General features: G+C 48.3%; 2 protein-coding genes across 9 annotated transcripts; both read left to right on the forward strand.

Moving 5' to 3' along the window:
- The first annotated feature begins 615 nt into the window (after positions 1-615).
- USF1 (upstream transcription factor 1) lies at positions 616-7,341 on the forward strand. Of its 4 annotated transcripts, none has more exons than XM_054435525.2 (11): positions 616-756; positions 3,240-3,332; positions 3,732-3,781; positions 3,944-4,059; positions 4,397-4,498; positions 4,764-4,959; positions 5,199-5,286; positions 5,737-5,795; positions 5,939-6,033; positions 6,278-6,406; positions 6,599-7,341. In XM_054435525.2, the coding sequence occupies exons 2-11, from the start codon at positions 3,325-3,327 to the stop codon at positions 6,686-6,688; spliced, it is 933 nt and encodes a 310-aa protein (XP_054291500.1). In that variant the 5' UTR covers positions 616-756; positions 3,240-3,324; the 3' UTR covers positions 6,689-7,341. The 4 variants fall into 4 exon arrangements, with proteins under 4 accessions (XP_054291500.1, XP_063505770.1, XP_054291514.1 ...); XM_063649700.1 differs by having other exon boundaries at positions 621-756; positions 3,240-3,347; XM_054435539.2 differs by having other exon boundaries at positions 621-756; positions 3,240-3,347; positions 3,944-4,028.
- Positions 7,342-7,483: 142 nt separating this feature from the next.
- On the forward strand, positions 7,484-8,956 carry TSTD1 (thiosulfate sulfurtransferase like domain containing 1). Of its 5 annotated transcripts, XM_054435571.2 has the most exons (4): positions 7,484-7,712; positions 7,918-8,040; positions 8,516-8,678; positions 8,759-8,956. In XM_054435571.2, exons 1-4 carry the CDS (start codon positions 7,637-7,639, stop codon positions 8,808-8,810), a joined length of 414 nt encoding a protein of 137 aa, XP_054291546.1. In that variant the 5' UTR covers positions 7,484-7,636; the 3' UTR covers positions 8,811-8,956. The 5 variants fall into 5 exon arrangements, with proteins under 5 accessions (XP_054291546.1, XP_054291528.1, XP_054291536.1 ...); XM_054435553.2 differs by having other exon boundaries at positions 8,516-8,956; XM_054435561.2 differs by having other exon boundaries at positions 7,957-8,040; positions 8,516-8,956.
- Positions 8,957-18,341: the final 9,385 nt, after the last annotated feature.

Consider the following 18,341-nt stretch of genomic DNA (forward strand, 5'->3'; position numbering starts at 1 on the left):
TCAATTAAGTCAAAATGTTTGCCAAAGGTCTCAGAGGTAAGAAGTGGCAGAGATGGGTTTGAAACCTGGATCTGCCTGGCCCCCACGCTTGAATTCTTCCCATTATACCACACTACTACAAATCCATTCAGGGTAGGTCTTGATTGAGAAGAATGGGAATCAAGATTCCTGTCACAGAAGGTGTGAGCCTTTAGAACACTAGAAGCTTTGGGGTCTTTGGGTGAGTGACTGCTGACACGAATAACAAGGAACATATCCAATTCTATGCATGCCCTGATAGGTCGTAATCTCTAGCAGGTAACCTTTCAAAAAGACGCCCTGAGCCAAGATGGCCTCCCAAATAGCCCTTGTTAAAGATGGCGCCTCCGTCGGACGTCCCTCCCTTGATCTCAGCTGGATTCTCTTTTTTCCTGGAATGAAAAAATGCCCTGCCAAGCACTAAGATATTAGTACAAGTTAGTCGTCTCTTTCCCGTTCTTGTCGAAAGTGGCCAGGCCTTCAGCTACATTCTCCAGGACACGGCTTCTTTCCGGCTTCACAGATAACCCACAAACATCAACTCCCATAAAGATGGGGTGAGCGGAAGTGGGGCAGCTCTGAGTTTGAGTTTATGGGCGGGGCGAGAGCGACACTTCCGCCCCTCACCAACATGGCCGCTGGCTGGAAGTGCGCATGAGCAGCTGTCTATGGGGATACCTAGGTCGGGAGAGGGAGAACACAGTTGGAGAAAATCGGCAGCTGAGACGGCCTTGGCCGGTGAGTGTAGGACCAGGCAGAAGTCTGGAAACTGGGTGGACTGGCAAGGCAGGGCAGCTTTGATTTTGTTTCCGTTTTTCAGGTTAGAGAACACTGCTGGGGAGGAAGCCTTTGTTTTGGGGGAGGGGGCTGTGCTGGTTCTTTATCTCCTACCCTGCTTTGTGGGCCAAACTCTCTCCCTTCCCCAGAGCGCGAGCGTCCCAGCCCTGCTGCGCTGTCCAGCTGCGCGCCGCAGCCGCCGGCACCGGGCGCTTGAGCTCCCTAGTCCCCGAGGCCCTTTCCTGCCTCCTCCGCGGAGCAGCTGGGGCGCGGGGCTAGACTGCGGGGCTGCGGGGTCACGGCGCAGGCTCCCGGGCTCGCGCCTGGCGGGCGCTCAGCTCCGTAAGCGCCTTCTGGTTGGTGAGCCTGCAGGGAGACGCCTCATTCTAAGGCAAGGTCTAGGCGCCTGACTTCTTTCGGGAGTTGATTTTTTTTCCCTTTGTGTCCAGACTTAGCAAGGGCTCTTATTGGGCCCTTCTGGCCTGAGTGTGCACACCACAACGTCCCATCCCTGTTTCCGTGTCACCGATCCCTAATGCCTAGGAAATGCTTCCGGATGTCCAACTAAGATTTGAATAAGTACCCTGACCCCGTTGCTGGGTGACCTCAGAGACTGCCCCGGCTGACAGCTGTGGCCAATAGAGATGCCTCCTGTGCTGGGCCCTCTATTTCATTGCCTTCCCCTGCAGTCAGCGCGGCAAGCTTCGCAGGGCATTTCCTCTTCAGGTTTGAAGATGGAAATGTAGGTGGTCCCAAAACACTAGTGCTACTTCCCCTTATCGACTGGGATCTCCTTGCAGCGTTACTTCCTCTGGACGGTTTCACTTTCAGTTCCTTTTTCAATATTTTTCTCGGACGCGGTCTTTCTGAGGCTTATCCACTGAAAATTTTCCATGGATAGGAAAGGTTTGGAGGACCTTATGGGTAGAGAATTTCTAAAAATCTTGCCCCTTTTGTGTTGGGATTATCTTACTGCTTTGTACTGTGTAGCTGTTTCTTTCTGGAGGCATGTCTGCCCAGCTCTTTGTTTTTCGTGCCCTCTTGCTGGGTGTCAGGGTCCTAAGGCAGAGCTTGTAGGTGGATTCTTCCCCTTTGTCTTTTCTTTAGAACCCTGTTTTTTTTTTTTTTTTACCGCTTCTTGCTCAGGCTTAGTTGATTTGGACTTGTCATAGCAACATTTTAGCAACAGTGTTGTTCTACAGGAAGGCTTGATGGATAAAATAGAGGGTGCTTGAAGAGCATCCACTTGGGCTTTAGGGTTTCTAACAGATTATATAAATCTGGATACCCCAAAACAAGAGTCCTGTCATAGAATGAGGCCCAAATGCCAAGTCTAGTCTTTGTGGTCAGGGACATTCTTCCAGTGGTAGTGGACTTCAGATTTCCTCTTCCTAGGTTTGAAAACAGAAATGTCTTGGTGGACAATATGTGGCTGAGAAACTGGAAGAAGCATCAGTGTCCATGACACTGTATTTTTTGATGGTGGGGCCAATACATGGCCCTTCCTGATTCCCATGAAGCTGCCGTCATGGCAGGTCATAATAGCTTTAATGATCCATTTAGAAATGTGTTATTGGCTGGGTGCGGTGGCTCATGCCTGTAATCCCAACACTTTGGGAGGCAGAGGCAGGCAGATCACCTGAGGTCAGGAGTTCCAGACCAGCCTGGCCAACATGGTAAAACCTCGTCTCTACTGAAAATACAAAAATTAGCCGGGCGTGGTGGTGGGCACCTATAATCCCAGCTCTTCAGGAGGCTGAGGCAGGAGAATCACTTGAACCCAGGAGATGGAGGTTGTAAGCCGAGATTGTGCCACTGCACTCCAGCCTGGGTGACAGAGCAAGATTCTGTCTCAAAAAAAAAAAAAAAAAAAAAAAGAAATGTGTTGTTTCGGCCAGGTGCGGTGGCTCACACCTGTAATCCCAGCACTTTGGGAGGCCGAGGTGGACAGATCACAAGGTCAGGCGTTCGAGACCAGCCGGGCCAACATGGTGAAACCCCATCTCTACTAAAAATACAAAAATTAGCCAGGCGTGGTGGTGTGTACCTGTAATCCCAGCTACTCTGGAGGCTGAGGCAGGAGAATCACTTGAACCCGGGAGGCAGAGGTTGCAGTGAGCTGAGATCGCGCCACTGCACTCCAGCCTGGGTGACAGAGTGAGACTCTGTCTCAAAAAAAAAAAAGTGTTGTTTCTGTCTTCCAGTATAATTATCCACTCTCCACCAGGAGTTGGAGTGATAATGGAGGGATGAGGAGCACTATTTGTAGCATTGCTTTTTCAATCACTGTAGGCCAGTCCTCAACATCAGTATGGTGGAGGCTGATGGTCCCCTGCAGATGACTGGGTTATTTTCCTGGCTATGTGTTCATGGAACCTAAGTTCTAGAACCAGAGATACTGTTCCGTTTCCTAGACTCACTGCAAACTTCATGATTTCTACCAGGACTTAGCACTCAGGCCTGTGAATCAGGAGATACAAAGACCTCCAAAAAAGGACCAGTTCCTCGGATGTGCCCCCTCACAGAGAGATGAAGGGGTGAGTGAAGAAGAGGTAGGGTCTGGGATGAAAGATGGGTGGCCTGGAAAAATGCAAAATGGCCAACAGCACTGCCTCTGGAGTCAGGCAGACCTGGATTCAGGTTCTACTCTATCACTTACTGTGTGATTTGGTTTCTCCATCTGTAAAATGGAAGTAGTGCTATCTATCTGGTGGTGCTGTTTTTAGTATTATTTAGTATTAAATAAGAGTACATGTGATGTACTTAGCTTAGTGTTTACTGTTTACATAGTAAACAGTAAACACTAGTTGTTTATTCTAACCTGACCCAGCTTCTGTTGGGAATGCCAATGAGTTTGCAGCCATATGTTACTAGGTCAGTGAGCTTCTCACTGACTTCTTCTCATACTCTTCCTTTTGTCCTTTCGCCACAAACAGGCAGCAGAAAACAGCTGAAACGGAAGAGGGGACAGTGCAGATTCAGGAAGGTGAGTGCTAGAAACAGAACCAAGACTAAGAACCCATCATGGCCTCCATTCCTTCCCCACCAGACCATCTCCTGTGCATCCTCCTCCTTCTGTGACATGCAAATGGAATGGGGGGAGAAAGGCAGTTAACTCACAGACTTTTCCTTTGTTCTTTTAATTCAGGTGCAGTGGCTACTGGGGAAGACCCAACCAGTGTGGCTATTGCCAGCATCCAGTCAGCTGCCACCTTTCCTGACCCCAACGTCAAGTACGTCTTCCGAACTGAGAATGGGGGCCAGGTAAGGGAGGGGGCCAGGTGGCTGCAGGTGTTATTTGGGGTTGGGATTGAGGGAGGTAATTGAACATGTCTTGGGGAGACCTGGCTTGGAGGATGAGTTGAAAGAGTGGACTGTTGCCGGGGAGGGGGGTGCTAATACTGGAGTAGAGACTGGTGTGAGGTTAGATGTATGCTGAAACCTCTGTGTGGGGAAAGAAGGGAGAATGGCTGAATCCATGTCTCTGAAGGACTTTGTTTTGGGGCCTTATCCAAGGGAAGCTTTATGAGGGACCCTAGGATTCCCAACACTTAATCTTTTCTTCTCTCTTCCCTCCCTCTGCCTTCCTCTACACTTCTAGGTGATGTACAGGGTGATCCAGGTGTCTGAGGGGCAGCTGGATGGCCAAACTGAGGGAACTGGCGCCATCAGTGGCTACCCTGCCACTCAATCCATGACCCAGGTACAGGATATGGGCTGGGGAGGTGACTAGAGTTCTGAGAAGTAAGATGAAGAAGGGAATCAGTAGGATGGGGGTGGAGCTAGGAACAGTGAGGCATCTAAGGCTGCCTTGTCCCAAAGCACTAGGCTCTCCTTTTCTGGATGTTTCTCTCTCTCTCTCTCTCTCCACCCTACCTCCCACCCCAAGGGATAGAAGCTGCAGAGTGGTGTAGTGGGAAGAAGTTTTTGACTGTTACCAGAATCAGTTTTCTTGCTCCCCTTCCCAGGCGGTGATCCAGGGTGCTTTCACCAGTGATGATGCAGTTGACACGGAGGGGACAGCTGCTGAGACGCACTATACTTACTTCCCCAGCACGGCAGTGGGAGATGGGGCAGGGGGTACCACATCAGGGAGTACAGCTGCTGTTGTTACTACCCAGGGCTCAGAGGCACTGCTGGGGCAGGCGACCCCTCCTGGCACTGGTGAGATATTGCATAAGGATGCTGGCTGAAAGGGCTAGAATAGGCTGTGGGACATGACTGGTAGGCAGTGAGCCTTCACTCATGACTCTTAATGATCATTAAGACCTGGACAGGCAGTGGGTCCGGGGCTGCTCTTCTATTAGCATGTTCTTTTTAGAGGAGGGGCCCAGGGTCTTCACCTCAGGGCTTGGTGAGGTTCCTACCCATGTCCTGACAGAACCTACCCTGCATCTGCACAGGTCAATTCTTTGTGATGATGTCACCACAAGAAGTACTGCAGGGAGGAAGCCAGCGCTCAATTGCCCCTAGGACTCACCCTTATTCCCCGTGAGTGACCCTTGTTTCTTCTCAGATTCTGTAAGTGGTTTTTTTTTTGTTGTTTGTTTAGAGACAGAGTCTTGCTCTGTCACCCAGGCTGGAGTGCAGTGGCATGATCTCAGCTCACTGCAACCTCTGCCTCCAGGGTTCAAGCGTTTCTCATGCCTCAGCCTCCCAAGTAGCTGGAACTACAGACATGTACCACCACCCCTGGCTAATTTTTGTATCTTTAGTAGAGACAGGGTTTCACCATGTTGGCTAGGCTGGTCTCGAACTCCTGACCTCAAGTGATCCACCTGCCTCGGCCTCCCAAAGTGCTGGGATTACAGGTGTGAGACACCACACCCAGCTACCATAAGTGGTCCTAATACCTGCTAAATCTATGTATAATTCCTTAACCCCAAACTTCAATCATGTATTTTGTCTTCTTACTCTGGCCACCCTGGGCTCTGTTGTCAGGAAGTCAGAAGCTCCCCGGACGACTCGGGATGAGAAACGCAGGGCTCAGCATAATGAAGGTAGGTATGATCCGGGTGGAGCTAGAAGCTGTCTGGTGTGATCTCAGCAGTGATGTCTGACGGGAGGAGGGATTAGGTAATTTTACCCCGGGACTTGTGGCGAGTTTTCACTGAGTCACCTTGTCCTCTACTTTGCCCCACAGTGGAGCGCCGCCGCCGAGATAAGATCAACAACTGGATCGTGCAGCTCTCCAAGATAATCCCAGACTGCTCTATGGAGAGCACCAAGTCTGGCCAGGTCATGGAAAGACCCTGGTAGTGGGCAGGATGCCTGAATTCTGTCTCCTGGTATTTTTCCAGAAATGGTAGAGAGAGGGGCGCACATGACAGTAGTTTTATCTCTCCCTGAGGTTCCTGTATCCCTGGGAGATATTATACCACCTTCCTTAGAGGAAAATGAGGTCCAAAGTGTGAACCTACTTTTGGAAAGCAAGCTGGGTATCTGAAATCCTAGTCCTCATTTTGTTAACCTTATCTTGCAGAGTAAAGGTGGGATTCTATCCAAAGCTTGTGATTATATCCAGGAGCTTCGGCAGAGTAACCACCGCTTGTCTGAAGAACTGCAGGGACTTGACCAGCTGCAGCTGGACAATGACGTGCTTCGACAACAGGTCAGACTCCTACCCCCAGTGCAGCCCTTCTCAGTTCTGCTAGCCACTGACCCAGTTTGACACCCTCTACTTTGTTCTCCATGGAGAGGGCTTCATCTTTTCCCCCTCACCAGTGGATGTCTGAATACATTCAGGGGCTTGGAAGTGCCAACTTTACTACCCATTCCCTTTACTGCCTCCTTCCCATGTCAGGTGGAAGATCTTAAAAACAAGAATCTGCTGCTTCGAGCTCAGTTGCGGCACCACGGATTAGAGGTCGTCATCAAGAATGACAGCAACTAACTATGGGGATTCAGGGGCTTTGGGCCCAAGAACTGCAGATAGCCCAGGAGCAACAGCCTAATCCCGTGCCCCTTCCTTCACTGCCCCACTTCTGGCATGGGACAGGGGGAAGTTCAGAAGGTGTGTCCTTGAATTGAGGCCCTGTGATATGGCAGCCTGCAGTGGTGTGAAACACACAATGTGGACGTGCACTGACAGCCTTGCCCACACCCACCATGCAGCCCCTGGGCCCTTGTGCTCCTCTTGCACACTGCATGTGCTGTCTCCGTGCTGGATACTGGACACACTAAACTGGGGGGCTTGTCCTGTGCTTGCTTAGAGTGCCCAGCAGAGGTCTGCTGACAGGTGATGCTCTGGCTTGCCCCAGGACTCTGGCACTTCCATTGGTTCTTCCTTTCCCTGGAGCTGAGGTTTAGATGTGCACCCTGCGGCTCAGGGGAGCAAGCTTACACAAGAAGTGGGGGAAGGATGTTTAGCAGTGGCTGGTGCCCATGAAGAGGAGATTGGCCAGCGAGAAGCTGAGGCCTATGCAGACATCTCTGGAGCCAGAGAGAACAACAGGCAGGGGCCCACTTGGGGCCTTCCCCCTTGTGGGGGTCGTTTTTTTTCTTTCTTTCTTTTTTTTTTTTTTAAGATAAAATTGTTGAAAGCCACAGTTGTCTGTTTTTCTTCCTTTTGTGGGCCACGGGCTGGAAGGGAGGGGCACATTGCTTTTTGACCAGTAAGGGCTGTGCCAAGTTAAGGGTGGGGTGCTGCTCATGCATTTATTACCCGGAGTCCTGGTTCCTGGGCCAGACCGGTGTGTCGTTTTTGGCCCACGCTAGAGACTGTTAAGGGCTTCTGCGGTGGGTTGGTGCTAGAGGCGCCGCGAACAGGTGCTGCGGGGGCGGCGCGGGAGGCGGTGCCCTTGCTTCCGGATCCGGTCTCAGCTCTGCGTGGGAGCGGGAGATGCTGCAGGCGCCGAGAGGGCGGGCCAGGGTCGCACTTCGGAGGCTCGCGGTTGCTACGCGCACCATGGCTGGAGGTACCTGCGGGGGTTCCTGGGTCCGCGGTCCTCTTGGTCCCCTGGGTTGAGGCGTGGCAGGGAGTGGGGTGGAGGAGCGAAGGGGCGTGGCTGAGGGGTCTTTGTGCACACCCTAGCGGGGAGGGGCGCTGCCAGGTGAGGGGATGCCATGGCGGCCGTGACTCCTAGGCCCCCTCTCCTGAAGGCTGTCGCGCCCCTTCCTCAGCGCCCACGGTCTCGCTCCCTGAACTCCGTTCACTCCTAGCCTCTGGCCGGGCCCGGCTCTTCGACGTGCGCTCTCGCGAGGAGGCGGCAGCTGGGACCATCCCAGGGGCGCTCAACATCCCGGGTATAGGGTGGAGACGGGACGCCCAGATGGTGGAATAGAGACCGTTCAGGAGGTTCTTTGCCAATGGGACCTCATTTAGGGTGGAATGGGGAAGGCACTGATTATGAGGGCCCTGCATTCCCGGAAGCCAGCTCTCAGCTTCCGTAGGAAGGACTGATGGGGGGCGGATCTTGGCATCGGAACTGGCCCATCCAGTTTGAGAAGACAGCAGGCGGAGAGGAGAGGGGCAGACCAGCTTCTCTTCACCTCCCCAAGTCTGAACACCTGAGGGGGCATCCCGCCCCGCCTCCTCACAGCTTGGGGAGTGGCTTGCATTCAAAAGTTGTCGGTTTCTTGTCCTTGAAATTGGGGTGGGGGTAGGGGATGGTTATCATATGTTGTTTGGGGGCCCCCAGGACCCAGCCTTTCCAGGCCCAGCTTCTGAACCCGAGTGCCAAATTGCTGGCTTTCCCTTCTACCCTTTCCACTCCTCCAGTGTCCGAGTTGGAGAGTGCTCTGCAGATGGAGCCAGCTGCCTTCCAGGCTTTATACTCTGCTGAGAAGCCAAAGCTGGAAGATGAGCATCTCGTTTTCTTCTGTCAGATGGGCAAGCGGGGCCTGCAGGCCACGCAGCTGGCCCGGACTCTTGGATACACTGGGTACGGGGAGGTGTGGCTGCTAGCTGGGAGGTGTTGGGGACTGCCTGTCATTCCTGTCTCACGCTTCTTTGTCTCCACAGGGCTCGCAACTACGCTGGGGCCTATAGAGAATGGTTGGAGAAAGAGGGTTAGGCAGGAGGCAGCTTACTGATTGCCACCCCCGGCCCCTTAATGGCCACCTTAACTAAGGGTGTGAAAGGGCTGACTTGGTGAATTGGGCAACTCCTTATAGTGTTGTGCACACAAAAGCATCAAATAAAGAACATTTGATCAAAGTATTGGAAGCGCTTAATGTGTCAGGTGGACTGAAAACAGTTCTAATCTTTAGACCTCAATTCAGCCCTGGATCATCATTTCGCAGCATTCATCAGCTTCCCCCTAGCACTCCCCACATGCAACATTCTAGTAGTTTCCTGAGAGGCTACGATGTACAGTTCTAGAATAGCTGTTTTCAGCCCAGAATGCACATCAGAATCACCTAGTAGGTTTTTTTGTTTGTTTGTTTTATTTTTTAATTCAGAATATGGAGGGTGGAGCCTGAGCATTAGTGGCTTTATGGGCCCCTGGGGTGATTCTCATATATAGCCAGAAGCAGGTACCACTGCTGTAGACCAGAGGTCAGCAAACTATGGCCCCAACTGGCTGTGCTGCTGTGAACTTTGGTTATTGTCTATGGCTGCTTTGTCCATGGATTGAGGAGGTGAAAGGGCAATCCCAGACCTTTGGGTGAGGGAATGGATGGAACCCTTCATCCCTACTGATGTGTCATGCACAGATTACAGGTGTGAGGAGCCTTTCCTGTTCCACCAAAACCAGGTTTCGGTTTTTTGGTGTTTTTTTTTTTTTTTTGGGACAGAGTCTTGCTCTGTTGCCCAGGCTGGAGTGCAGTGGCACGATCTTGGCTCACTGCAAGCTCAGTCTCCTGGGTTCACGCCATTCTCCTGCCTCAGGCTCCTGAGTAGCTGGGACTACAGGCGCCCGCCACCACGCCCGGCTAATTTTTTGTATTTTTTTTAGTAGAGATGGGGTTTCACTGTGTTAGCCAGGATGGTCTCGATCTCCTGACCTCGTGATCCGCCCGCCTCGGCCTCCCAAAGTGCTGGGATTACAGGCATGAGCCACTGCGCCTGGCCTCAGGTTTCGGTGTTTATCAACACTGAGCTCTTATACTGGATTTAACAAATTTAATTGGTTGGCCAGGCACCGTGGCTTACGCCTGTAATCCCAGCACTTTAGGAGGCCGAGGCGGCGGATCACCTGAGATCAGGAGTTTGAGACCAGCCTGCCCAGCATGGTGAAACCCTATCTTTACCAAAAATAAAAAAATTAGCCAGGTGTGGTGGTGCACACCTGTAGTCCCAGCTACTTGGGAGGCTGAGGCAGGAAAATTGCCTGAACCCAGGAGATGAACTCAGATGTTGCAGTGAGCTGAGATCGTGCCACTGCACTCCAGCCTGGGTGACAGAGAGAGACTCAGTCTCAAAAAAACCAAAATTTAATTGGTTAAAAAGATGAAATTACACATGCTTACTGAAACAAAATTCAGCACTACACAGTAGGTATATGACTTCCTTCTAGTATAGTGTATAGTTTGATGCATAACACATTTTAAATATTTTCGTGGCAGAGTTTTCACTTCTTAAGTTTGATTTTTGGAAAATGTATTCCTTAATCTGTGGAAGAGAAGATTGAGTCAGAAATGAATCCGGTTTTCTGATTTTTCATGCCTCTGAAGAACTTCTTTCAGGCATTTCCTGCATTCCTTGCCTGTCTCTCACCTCCTTTTCTTCCCTTCTGCCTTCTCTACTACACCCAGCCCTCCTACATTCGTTCATTCATTCATTCATTTATTTATTTTTGAGACGGAGTTTTGCTCTTGTTGCCCAGGCTGGAGTGCAATTGTGCAGTCTCGGCTCACCGCAGCCTCTGCCTCCCGAGGGTTCAAGCAATTCTCCTGCCTCAGCCTCCCGAGTAGCTGGGATTACAGACATGCGTCACCATACCCAGCTAATTTTGTATTTTTAGTAGAGACGAGGTTTCACCATGTTGGTCAGGCTGGTCTTGAACTCCCGACCTCAGGTGATCCGCCTGCCTCTGCCTCCCAAAGTACTGAGATTACAGGAGTGAGCCACCGTACCTGGCCTCTCCTACATCTTTTATCTCACAGTATGCACTCCATACACAATGAAATCTGCTATTCCTCTGGCCTCTCCAGCTTCCCTGTCACAGAGCTATCCCACTTTCTCCCTGGGCTCATCTTACCACGTTACTGTCTGAGTTTAGCCAGACATTGTTGAATTTGGAGATAAAGTTGAAATACATGAAAGAGTCTAACCAAGAGCCTGGCAAATAGTGTCAGTTACCCTTTCCCCAAATACCCAAAACGTTTTGGTTTTCAGAAAGGTTGGGAAGTTTCTTCTGGGGCCTGTTTCCTTCTTTGTTTTGTCTTAACTCTTCTAGTCTTCTGTTTTCCCCTCCACAGGTCTTTATTATAATTTGGTTATAGCATTTTATTATTATTATTGAGGCATAATTTACTTAACAATAAAATGCACAATTCTTGGCCCAGTATGGTGGTTCATGCCTGTAATCCTAGCACTTTGGGAAGCCGAGGCGGGCGGATCTCTTGAGGCCAGGAGTTCAAGACCAGCCTGGCCAACATGGCGAAACCCTGTCTCTACTAAAAATACAAAAATTAGCTGGGCCTGGTGGTGCTCACCTGTAGTCCCAGCTACTCTGGTGGCTAAGGCATAGGCATGAGAATTGCTTGAACCCAGGAGGCAGAGGTTGCAGTGAGCCGAGGTCACGAGATTGTACTCCAGCCTGGGCGACAGAGCGAGACTCTGTCTCAAAAAAAAAAAAAAAAAAAAGCACAATTCTTTTTTTTTTTTTTTTAATCCTGTGGTTGGCAGTTTATTTTAAGAAAACAACACCCCATTTATCACAGTTTCTTTTTAGTCCATTTTCCATAACAAAAGAAGCTACACAAAATTTGGAGGAAGATACTGTCCTTGCAGACTGACACAGTCTGCAAGAGGGGTCATGAATAATAATGATTTCAAAGCTCCTACTTTAACTCCTGAATCAGGCAAAGAATAAATGACAATATAAGAATGAATTTTGTTTGCAACAATATCATAATATAGCATTAATTATTACAGTGCAGTGGTTGTAATTAAGTTCACAATAAAATATTCCTAACCCAAACACCAGACAAACTAAAATCACTAGACTGCTCATGAACTGAAATGATCAGTGCAAGCAGTTGTTGTCTCAGTAATGAAAACCAAAATCGGTAAGGCTTTTCTGGCAGGGAGTCTCTGACATGAACTGCCCCCTCTCTGTTCAGTGAGGCCCAGGTGCCCTCACTTGGAGTCTTGGTCTTTCTTTTCATCTAAAAGGGCAGAACAGATCCCCAGCTTTTTCAGTTCTTCTACCAGGTATACATTCTAGTACATATGCATAAGAATGTCACAGCCCCCCACAAACTCGCCATTGAGGTATCCATTGAGGATAGTGGGCCAGTTGGAATAGTCTTTTTTTTTTTTTTGAGACACAGTTTCGCTCTTGTTGCACAGGCTGGAGTGCAATGGGGCGATCTCAGTTCACTGCAACCTCTGCCTCCCGGGTTCAAGTGATTCTCCTGCCTCAGCCTCCCGAGTAGCTGGGATTACAGACGTGCCACCACGCCTGGCTAATTTTGTATTTTTAGTAGAGATGGGATTTCTCCATGTTGGTCAGGCTTGTCTCAAACTCCCAACTTCAGGTAATCCGCCCACCTCAGCCTCTCAAAGTGCTGGGATTACAGGCATGAGCCACCGCACTCGACTGGAATAGTCTTTAATTAATTAATTAATTAATTTATGAGACAGAATTTCGCTCTTGTTGCCCAGGCTGGAGTGCAAGGGCACGATCTTGGCTCACCACCACCTCCGCCTCCCGGGTTCAAGTGATTCTCCTGCCTCAGCCTCCTGAGTAGATGGGATTATAGGCATGCGTCCCCACGCCCGGCTAATTTTATATTTTTAATAGAGACGGGTTTTCTCCATGTTGGTCAGGCTGGTCTCAAACTCCCGACCTCAGGTGATCCGCCCGCCTTGGCCTCCCAAAGTGCTGGGATTACAGGCGTGAGCCACCGTGCCCGGCCGAAATGCACAATTCTTAATCATTCAATTCATTGAATTTTGAATATACTCACTTGTAACCACCATCCTAAACACAATCTTGAACACCGAAATCCCTAGAATATCTCTAGGTGGCCTTTTCTAGTCAATCCCACCCTACCCCCTTTCTAGGTAACCACTTTATCTTTTATCACCATAAAGTAGTTTTTAGCCAGGTGTGGTGGCTCACGCCTATAATACCAGCACTTTGGGAGGCTGATGCAAGAGGATTGCCTGAGGCAAATTGTTCAAGACCAGCCTGGGCAACATAGTGTGACCTCATCTCTACAAAAAATTAGCTGGATGTGGTGGTGCACGCCTGTAGTCCCAGCTACTTAGGAGGCTGAGGCAGGAAGATTGTTTGAGACCAGGAGGTTGAGACTGCAGTGAGCCATGATTATGCACTGCACTCCAGCTTGTGTGACAGAGTGAGACCCTGTCTCCAAAAAAAAAAAAAAAAAAAAAAGGTAGCTCTCAAGCCCCCTTCTTGGCCTGTCAACTTAGACCATTTGCTTTCTTCAGGATTTTTGTCTTTTTTTTTGAGACGGAGTCTGGCTCTGTCACCCAGGCTGGAGTGCAGTGGTGCAATCTTGGCTCACTGCAAGCTCCACCTCCCGGGTTGAAGTTATTCTCCTGCCTCAGCCTCCTGAGTATCTGGGACTACAGGCACCCGCCACCATGCCCAGCTAATTTTTGTATTTTTAGTAGAGATGGGGTTTCACCATATTGGCCAGGCTGGTCTCGAGCTCCTGACCTTGTGATCCGCCTGCCTCCCAAAGTGCTGGGATTACAGGCGTGAGCCACTGCGCCCAGCTGCTTTCTTCAGTTTTATAACTGATGAGGTTTAGAGAATCCTGGAAGTAAATGGACCTGGCTCATTACATAACCATGCCCTCTGGCTTGATCAACATTAAGAGAACATTCCTCTTTCTCCTTCATTAGCTGTTTGGTTCATAACCCCGGTAGGCTGTTCCAAGCCATTACCTTGCCTTTTAAAATTCTCTTTCCCTTTTCTCACAACTATTTCAGCAGGTGAGGTTGAAGTCCTGGAGTTTACCAGCTATATGCACCTCTTTTGCCTTACACCTTCCTTTTCATACTAAATTAAACTCTGCCCTTTCATCCTGTATCTCTCCCAGGTTTATATTTACCACAAACCTGTGTCATCATTTCTATTACACCACATTGTTGTTGTTCATTTGTTTGTCTCTCCTAATTGATTGTGAGTTTCTCAAAGGCAGGGACTGGCTTTCACTTTCTTACCTCCAGTGCCTCAAACATGACTTCTCAGTAGGTGTCTGCTGAGCCTCACTAACCTTCCAACCTTCAGAGTCTTCTAATTTCAGCCTTTCTGAAGAATCACTGCCTGCCTGATCTTAAAATAACATTTTTATCTTAGTCAGAATTGATAATTTATAATAGGTCCTTGTTGTCTAGTGGCTCAAGCACTTGTCTCAGCCTGGCCTTTTGAGCAATCTGTAGTCTAGATCTGGTGTCACCTTGCCTTTCCAAATTTATCTTCCAGTGGTTGCTCCCCACAAGCTGGTTTTCTTCGTGTCCTAAGTAGGCCCTACTCCTTCCTGACCCTGGCCTTTACTTGCCATTTTCCCTGTTTGGGAAGTTTCCAGTCTCCTTTGTACCACTCTGAATTTCACAAGAATTAGCAGAATTCTTTTGGCATGAGACTTGTTGTTCTCATCAAGATGGCTTTTAAACTGAAGGAGAGGGGAGAAAAATAACCAGATAAAATTATATAGCTGAATTCCATGAAGGACATAAGACATGGGAAAAATGGATAAAGTATGTACCTCTGTTGTAGCACTTATCACATTGCATGGCTCTTCCCACTTTAGACTGAGCTTTCTAGACCAGCTTATTGAAGTGGGTGGGGGTGAGGGGTAGCAAAATAGCCTGAGCTCTCTAAGAGGAGGGACTGTTTATTTTATTATTGTATGGCCAACAGTAAAACTATAACCTGGCATATGAAAGGTACTCAGTAGGAAAATATATACTGTATGATTTGAATCATTTAAAATGTGTTGAGATTTGCTTTATGGCCAGTTTTTGTAAATGGTCACTGAACACTTGAAAAGAAGGTGTATTCTGCAGCTTTTGGGTGCAGTGTTCTATATATGTCAGTTAGGTCCAATTTACTAAATGATGTTGTTCAAATCTATCTTTCCTTTTTTTGGCCTTCCTTCTCCCTTCCCTCCCCTCCCCTCCCCTTCCCTTTCCTTCCCTTTTTCTTTCTTTCTTTCTCTCTTTTTTTTTTTTTTTTTTTTTGAGACAAGGTCCTGCTATGTTGCCCAGGCTGGTCTTGAACTCCTGGGCTCAAGCAGTCCTCCCACCTCGGCCTCCCAAAGTGTTGAGATTACAGGCATGAGCCACTGCACCTGGCCCAAATCTATCTCTCTACTGATTGTTTTTTTCTGCTTGTTCTACCAGTTACTTACAGAGGTGTATTTAAATATCTCACTATGGTTTGGATTTGTCCATTTTTGTTTTTAGTTCTGTCAGTTTTACTTTATATATTTTGGAGGCTATGTTATTTGATGTATACAAATTTAGAATTGTTATGCTTCCCTCCTGGATTGATCCCTTTCTCACTGTGTCCCTCTTTATCCCTGGGGATGCTTCCTACCTTCAAATCCATTTTATCTGCTATTAGTACAACTATACCACTTCGATTTTGGTAAGTAGCTACATGAGAAATAATAGATCATGCCTCCTGAAATTCATATTAACCAAAGGAAAAAAAACCCACTAAGCACAGTTAGACACAAGAAGTAGACTACAGGAAAACAGATTTTTAAAATTCAAAGAAACTACATGTTGAGCTCATGGCCAGAGACTTTAAAGTGAAGATAAGCCAAGAAAATGGGAAGTCCTAAGAAACTAGGCCTAATGGTATTTCCCAATAAGAAATCCTTCCAGCTCATTCTACTAGCATTTCCATTCCTAATCATATGCTTGAACCTATCAAATCCTTCAATTAATTGACCTTACCAAATTTTTACAACTTTCCTCATGCCCATATTTTCCTCCTAATTGAGTATAGATTCTATACATGATTCGTAATTGTCATCATTCCTTTGCATAACTAGGAATGTACTTATTAAGAAAGTTCAAGACCTGTATGAAGACAATGGTAAAAATACAATAAAAATACCTAAAATTAGACTGGTAAAAATGAAAAGACTTGGCTGGGTGCGGTGGCTCACGCCTGTAATCCTAGCACTCTGGGAGGCCGAGGTGGGTGGATCACTTGAAGTCAGGAGTTCAAGACCAGCCTGGCCAACATGGTGAAACCCTGTCTCTACTGAAAATACAAAAATTGGCCAGGCGTAGTGGTGCGTGCGTGTAATCCCAGCTACTAGGGAGGCTGAGGCAAGAGAATCACTTGAACCCAGGAGGTGGAGGTTGCAGTGAGCTGAGATCGTGCCACTACACTCCAGCCTGGGCAACAGAGCGAGACTCTGTCTCAAAAAAAAAAAAAAAAAGAAAAGACTTAAAAGGTTCTTGAATAGGAAGACTTAACTTTGTAAATATATCGTGATATTTAGTTGAAAACAAGAATAACCAGAAAAGCTTGAAAAAGAACATCAATGAGGGGCAGCAAGCCCCACCAGCTATTCATATATATCAAGCTTGTCCAACCCACGGCCTGTGGGCCACACATGGCCCAGGACAGCTTTGAATACAGCCCAACACAAATTCATAAACTTTCTTAAAACATTATAAGAGGTGTGTGTGTGTGTGTGTGTGTGTGAGGCTGGAGTGCAGTGGCACAATCTTGGCTCACTGCAACCTCTGCTTCCTGGGTTTGAGTGATTCTCCTGCTTCAGCCTCCTGAGTAGCTGGGACTCCAGGCACTTGCCACAATGCCCACCTAATTTTTGTATTTTTAGTAGGGACACGGTTTCCCCATTTTGGCCAGACTGGTCTCGAGCTCCTGACCTCAAATAATCCACCCGCCTTGGCCTCCCAGAATGCTGGGATTACAGGTGTGAGCCACTGCACCCAGCCAGTGTTAGTGTATTTTATGTGTAGCCCAAGACAGTTCTTCCAGTGTGGCCCAGGGAAGCCAAAAGATTTGACTCCCCTGAATATATGATTCATTAGCTGGGCTTGGTGGTACATAACTCTAGTCCCAGCTACTCAGAAGGCTGAGGTGGGAGGATTGCTTGGGACCAGGAGTTTGAGGCTAGCCTGGACAACATAGTGAGACCCCTGCCTCTAAATAAATAAATGAATGAAATGAAATAAATTCTTAGTAATTAAAACAACGTGAATGGATATACAGATGGGTTTTGTACCCCATACTCTATACTAAGATAAATTTCAAACGGGTGAAAGATCAAAAGTGAAAAATGTCGGCTGGGCATGGTGGCTCACGCCTATAATCCCAGCACTTTGGGAGGATGAGGCGGACAGATCACCTGAGGTCAGGAGTTCGAAACCAGCCTGACCAACATGGAGAAACTTTGTCTCTACTAAAAAAATACAAAATTAGCTGGGCATGGTGGCGCATGCCTATAATCCCATCTACTTGGGAAGTTGAAGCAGGAGAATTGCTTGAACCCGGGAGGTGGAAGGGTGGGCCAAGATTGCGCCATTTCACTCCAGCCTGGGCAACAAGAGTGAAACTTCGTCTCAAAAAAAAAAAAAAAAAAAAAAAAAGGCCAGGTGCAGTGGCTCACACCTGTAATCCCTGCACTTTGGGAGGCTGAGGCAGGGGGATCACGAGGTCAGGAGATCGAGACTATCCTGGACAACATGGTGAAACCCCATCTATACTAAAAATACAAAAATTAGCCGAGCGTGGTGGTGCACGCCTGTAATCCTAGCTACTTGGGAGCCTGAGGCAGGAGAATTGCTGGAACCCGGGAGGTGCAGGTTGCAGTGAGCCGAGATCCCACTACTGCACTCCAGCCGGGGTGACAGAGTGAGACTCTGTCTCAAAAAAAAAAAAATTAGCCAGCCATGGTGGCAGGCACCTGTAGTCCCAGCTACTTGGGAGGCTGAGGCAGGAGAATGGCATGAACCCAGGAGGCGGAGCTTGCAGTGAGCCGAGATCGCGCCACTGCACTCCAGCCTGGGCGACAGAGTGAGACTCCATCTTAAAAAAAAAAAAAAAAAAAAGCAAGCAAAAAATGTAAACTATTAAGAAGACCTCTGGTATGGTTTGGCTATGTCGCCACCAAAATCTCATGTTGAATTGTAGCTCCCATAATTACCACATGTTGTAGGACGGACCCGGTGGGAGATAATTGAATCATGGGGACAGATCTTTCCTATGCTATTCTCATGATAGTGAATACATCTTACAAGATCTGATGGTTTTATAAAGGGGAGTTCCCCTACACAAGCTCTGTTGCCTGCTGCCATGTAAGATGTGACTTTGCTCCTCATTTGCCTTCCGCCATGATTGTGAGACATCCCCAGCCATGTGGAACTGTGAGTCAATTAAATCTCTTTCCTTTATAAATTACCCAGTCTC

The sequence above is a fragment of the Pongo pygmaeus genome, chromosome 1, assembly GCF_028885625.2.
Source record: "Pongo pygmaeus isolate AG05252 chromosome 1, NHGRI_mPonPyg2-v2.0_pri, whole genome shotgun sequence".
Classification (NCBI taxonomy): Eukaryota; Metazoa; Chordata; class Mammalia; order Primates; family Hominidae; genus Pongo; species Pongo pygmaeus.

Excerpts from the sequence above, each read along its gene's own strand:
- TSTD1 (XM_054435553.2), top strand. The coding sequence starts at position 7,637 with ATGCTGCAGGCGCCGAGAGGGCGGGCCAGGGTCGCACTTCGGAGGCTC. Across the intron at positions 7,713-7,917 it reads TACGCGCACCATGGCTGGAG|CGCCCACGGTCTCGCTCCCT; the intron begins GTACCTGCGGGG and ends CCCCTTCCTCAG. Across the intron at positions 8,041-8,515 it reads AGGGGCGCTCAACATCCCGG|TGTCCGAGTTGGAGAGTGCT; the intron begins GTATAGGGTGGA and ends CCACTCCTCCAG.
- USF1 (XM_054435525.2), top strand. Across the intron at positions 3,782-3,943 it reads GACAGTGCAGATTCAGGAAG|GTGCAGTGGCTACTGGGGAA; the intron begins GTGAGTGCTAGA and ends CTTTTAATTCAG. Across the intron at positions 6,034-6,277 it reads AGAGCACCAAGTCTGGCCAG|AGTAAAGGTGGGATTCTATC; the intron begins GTCATGGAAAGA and ends CTTATCTTGCAG.